At 44.7% G+C, this 5,476-nt stretch overlaps 1 protein-coding gene across 1 annotated transcript; it reads right to left on the bottom strand.

Moving 5' to 3' along the window:
* Positions 1-4,442: 4,442 nt before the first annotated feature.
* On the bottom strand, positions 4,443-5,236 carry LOC134378980 (olfactory receptor 10C1-like). The gene is given in 3 exon segments (XM_063098257.1): positions 4,443-4,740; positions 4,772-4,942; positions 4,944-5,236. Coding segments are annotated over 3 exon segments (762 nt in total).
* Between the last annotated feature and the right edge of the window lie 240 nt (positions 5,237-5,476).

Genomic DNA, 5,476 nt, shown 5'->3' with positions numbered 1-5,476 from the left:
AACTTGCAGTTGGTAGAGGCCAGCATTTCTCTTTCTAGATGAATTATTTGGACCAACTCCACTTCGTCTTTGGGATTGGCTTAAATTTACTTTTTATAAAAACGCTTACCTTGGCTTTCTAATTCTCCTGAACTTTTCAGGAGTCCACCAATATCCGGGCAGAGGCCTTTCTTTTCCTTCAGCAGTGCTCCTGCCGCGCCCCTTACCTCTAAATGTCAGGACATCAGAATTGTGCCACCGTGTGGCCAAACTGGGTAATTGCATCTTCTACAGTACTGGAGGGCACCCTCTGATCCTGAAACACTGTGGAAACTTTCCCTCGATGTAAAGCTTACGCAGTATTTTTCAGACTTTGAGCTGAGTCTTACCCACAGAGTTCCTGACTCAGTGGGTCTGGGGTACCACCTGAGAATTTGCATTTCTAAGTTCCTAGGTGATGATGTTGCTGCTGGTCAGGGACTGCATTCTGAGAACCACTGGCCCAGTTAACGACAGGTCAACAGTTTTAAATTCCCATCTCCACCGCGGCAGTTTCCCACCCCATTCCAAATAAAAGGTGTTTACAGTGTTCTAGTCTGTGCAAAATGTACTGAAGAGGTGGATGGTCTGTCACATGTTCCCTAGCCACTAGATGGCGATCTGTAAAATTGCCTTTCGTCCCTGTAGGTCATCAGGGAAGTTCAGAAAAGTCTTAGGAAATAAGGAGAGTGGAATTGAGGTCCTGCTTACTCAAGAGGAGTTGTTTTGTTGACTGGAGCACAACTGCGAAATGGCCAAATTCAGACTTAGCCAGCTTCCCATCTTTCAGGACCTATCCTTTTTTCTTTTTCCTTGCCTCTCACCATTCCCTCTCCACGTGTCTGGGGTCCAAGTCCTGTGAAGTTTTGCCGCTAGACCTCTTCCCCCTAAGCTCAGGTAATCAATGTTTTTAGAAATTCCTAAGGTAAAAAATTATCTGTGACCCAGAGGGAGGATCTTTTATGGCTCTTTAAGAGTGGAATTTTAGGCACCTTATCAGGCAGTTGCGTTAATGTTTCTGGTACATATGCCTGGTTTGGAAACCTACCATGTTTTTAGCACACCATCTCCTAACAGTGCCATAATGCTGACTAATGTTTCCCTTTGTGGGGAGATCTCACCCAGGCACTGAACTGATAGCCCTATCTGAAACACTTCAACCTCAGATGATATTTTCTAGATTAGATGCTGGCAGCTTCGATACAGCTCATAGATATGACGAGTTTCATCAGAAAGAGAGGTGGGGCAGAAAGCACACGGGATTTTGGAAACAGGTGTCATCTGATTTCTTGGTCCCTCAACCTTGAGGGAAGGTGGATCTGGCCCACCCAAGTATCCCTCCAATAAGTGGTTCCTCCCTGTGTCTGTTCCTTCTCTATGGACAAGCACATGCATATCTGTTCTCTGCTGGAAATCTTTATGTGAATAAAAGAAATAGAAGACTGTCTGCTTGAATTCTTTTGGGTCTGGGGTTACAGTTCTGAGTTTAGAAACTTGCTACCTATTTTGAATGGTGTTTGCCATGGCAACCAAGTGAATGTACTGACATTTGGCCAGGATTAATGTAGTCCAAGATCTTTTGGTAGCGATGGTGGAAGTAGAACATTCACCACAATTTCCTTTTTGGTTCTTTGTGACAGAATTAGCTTCAAGAAGCAGAGGGTCCTTGGGGAAATAAGCAAAGAATTGTGGAGCTGGAACACCACACAGAGCTCATATATTCAGCTTTACTGTTGATTGATGATGAAGTTGGAAACCAGAGAGATGATGAAAGGAGTTTACTCTAGGTCACATAAAGTTTTAGTAACAGAGCAGAGATCATAATACAGGTCCTCAGTTTTTATTTTTTTTTAATTTGTTTTTTTTGCTTGCCGAGGGCTCTAAACCTTATTCCAGAAAGACTTTAACATGCCTTACATAAATACACAAAAAATAAGGATGAAGGAGAGTGGACAAAGAAAAAAGTGGAAAAGAATAAATAAGGTGAAGCCAGAAATCAGGTGAGTATTTCAAATGTATATTGTGGAGATTTGCACATTTCCTGGGAATAAGTTACAAATTCAGGTGTAAATTTACTAATTGTCATGCAAAGAGGGAAAGGGATTACTTTGTTTCTTAAAAACTTAAACGTATACTTTTCATATGATAAGTCATTCCACATCTACATAGTTACCCAAGAGAAATGAGAGCATACACAGACTTATACACAAATGTTCATAGAAGTTTTATTTGTAAAAACCCCAAACAGGAAACAACCCAAATTTCCATCAGCAGGTGAATGGATAAACAAAATATGAAATATCCATACAATGGGATATCACTCAGAAATTAAAAGGAATGAGCTATTATACACACAACACAGATGAATGTCAAAATAATTATGAATAATTAATAATTATGAATGAACGAAGTCAGACCAAAAAGAGTATATATTTTATGATCCCATTTATATATAAAACTCTAGAAAAGGCAAATTAATCTATAGTGACAGAAAGCAGATCAGAGGTTGCTTGGGGATGAGGAATGCAGGAAGAGGTGGAAGGGTGAAATTACAATGAGGCATGAAAAAAACCTTTGGAGGGGTGGATATGTTTATTTCATGATTGTGTTGATGGTCTCACCATGTATACGTACATCAGAACTTATCAAATTGTAAAATTAAATGTGAAATTTATTATATGTCAATTATACTTCCATAAAACAGTGAGAAAAAGTTATTGCTTATATGACAGGAAAAGTACAGTTAATCCTACCACTGAGATATGAGAGAAATTTTTCCTCTGAGAGCTTCATAATGCTACTTCTTGTAACCTTCCTCAGTGTAAATCAATGGCAGAATGCCAAGGCCCATTTTAGCAAGAACAGCTGTATGAAGGATGGGTAGCAGGAGATAAGTAGGAGGTAGAAAATAATGCATTTTAAGTGTGCAGCTCTCTTATAGTCTGCTTTAGCATGGGGTAAGCTTTTAGGTTATCAGAGGAAAAGCTGTTTTGCCAGTTCTTTAGGCAATTGTTCCTAAATGCTGTTCCTCTCCATTGAAGTTTTGGTAAGTACTGAAAGGTAGTAGTTTTGAGATTTTACTCATTGATAAAATGAGTATAGGGAAGGCCTTACTGCTCCTTTGGTGGGTGAGAAATCACTTATGTCTCTTTAGCGTTTTGACATTTCTTTACTTTACATGGTTCTCTGGCAGTTTCATGGGAATCAGTGTTTTCTCTCCAACCAGACAGCGAGCACTATCCAGGGAAAACCATCACCCCACGTTTACATGGTATTCACCACAGTGTCAAGCAGAGCAATGGGCACATAGAGAGTCCTCAATAAATGCTGGCAAAATTGAGTAGTGTTGGGAATAATAAAAAGTATGTGGAGTATATTTTTAACTATTGATGAATACTTGCCTCTTGGAGAAGCCTTTTTCTTATTAATCCTCATTAACATCTCATTTATTTGTTCTGCGGGTTATTTACTCTCCTGCATGCTGTTATATTCACTTTTCAGTGTCCTGGTTGGTTTGGTTTACATTTTGTGCTGGATGTCAGTTTCCTGTAGCAGTGATGTGTGGAGTCTCTCCCTCTACCTTCCTTTGTGTCCCAAAGCCACTGACATTAAAGAATACCATTCTCTCCCCCAGCAAAGCCATCCAGTGTGAGCTAGACATTATCCTCTCTGCTGCCCTGTCTGACTCACTAATAAAAACATTTATTGAGACACTATTTAGTGCCAGATACTAAGCTTGGTGACTTATAAGTCTGTGAATCCTCATAAAAACTCAAAGAAATAGCCTCTGTTATCCTAACTTTGTGAATAAGGAAATCAAGGAAATTACATCATTCACCTGTGATCACATTGAGACATGAATTAAGTCTGTCTGACATCAAAATCTATTCTCTTAACCACTGTGTCATGCTGATTTCCATAAGAACTTGCCTTCATTGAAACTTTTCTGGCACCTCCTCACTTCTGAAGGAAATTTCTTTTTGCCTGGTGATAGATTTAATTAGGTGGTAATTAAAAAATAATTGGCATGCTAACCTACTAGCCAGTAGTACCAACCAGGAAACAAATGCCTTACCTAGGATGCACAAATGTCAAATGACTAAGAATTATTACTGTGGATGAAAATTTTATTACCTGGATAGTCTGGTGGGGATGATATTTTGTTATGTTTCCCCTAGTTGTCAACTTGCTCTGCTCATAACCTTGATTCTCCATTTCAGGTCTCTTGTTTCTTGAAAGAGATGTCAGAAAGGGCAGACCTCCGCTGTGGGGGTCTGCGGAGAGAGGTTTAGCTCCAGCAGCTCTTTGAAGGTAAGTCTGTCTTCTTGCCACCGTGGTCATCCCCTAAGGTGAGGCCTATGTCTCCCCTCCCTCTGATCCTTGGTGACTTGGGGCTGACTGGGAATGCTGCACGGCAGCCACCATCACCAGCCCATTTTTGAATCTGCAGGCTGCATTTTCTGGATGGTTCTCTTTAGGGCAGCCTTGACGTCAGTGTTCCGTAGGCTATAGATGATGGGATTGAAGACAGGGGTGATCACAGCATAGAAGAGGGACAGCAGAGGGTCAGTGGCCGGATCGTAGCTGGCCTTAGGGCGAATATAGATAAAGATGGTGGTGCCATAGAAGAGCGAGACCACGACCAGGTGGGAGGAGCACGCAGAGAAGGCCTTGCGGCGGCCGCAGCAGACGGGATCCGCCCGTAGGAGCCCCCCGGATGATCTGCAATTCATTGAGCGAGGTGTCCCCGCACACCCGGGCCGACCCAGCCAGCTGCAGACACACGCGGCGGCGCAGCTACACCGGGTAGCGGAGGGGCTCGCCGATGGCCGCGTCGCGGTCGTAGGCCATGGCTGCCAGGAGGCAACACTCCGTGGCACCGAAAAAGAGAAAGAAGAACATCTGGAGGGCGCCCGTTCGCGAGCAGGTGGCGCAGCAGCAGGGGGACCGTGACGGACGTGCAGCCCATCTGCAGGGCCGAGAGGGTTCGCAGGAAGAAGTACATGGGGGACCGCAGGGCAGCGTCCGCTGAGACCAGCACCACGGTGAGCAGGTCGCCGGCCACGGTGAGCAGGTCGCCGGCCACGGTGAGCAGGTCGCCGGCCACGGTGAGCAGGTCGTCGGCGAGAAAGAGCGCGAGGAGCAAGCCCCGGGGGCGGGTCGGGCGGGAGAAGCCCGGGAGGAGGGACTGGGTCACCGCGGAGGCGTCGGTGCTCATCTGCCACAGCCCTTTCGACTGGAGGACGAAAGGAACGGCGAGGAAACGCAGCAACCGTGGAGCTGTGACGTGGGCGAGGACGACTTCCTTCCTCACCTGCTCGAAGCTGGAACGCCCTTTCTTTCAGAATCTTAGGGCCTTTGAGACGAGGCAGCCCGGCTTCGAGGCCACGTTCCTGCCTGACTCGCTCTCGGAATCCCGGGTGAGTATTTGTCCCTCTGAGCCCGGCTGCCCCACTCG

Source organism: Cynocephalus volans, chromosome 5, assembly GCF_027409185.1.
Source record: "Cynocephalus volans isolate mCynVol1 chromosome 5, mCynVol1.pri, whole genome shotgun sequence".
In the NCBI taxonomy this organism is placed as follows: domain Eukaryota; kingdom Metazoa; phylum Chordata; class Mammalia; order Dermoptera; family Cynocephalidae; genus Cynocephalus; species Cynocephalus volans.
Note: the sequence above shows the minus strand (reverse complement) of the source record. Positions and strands in the feature narration are given on the sequence as shown.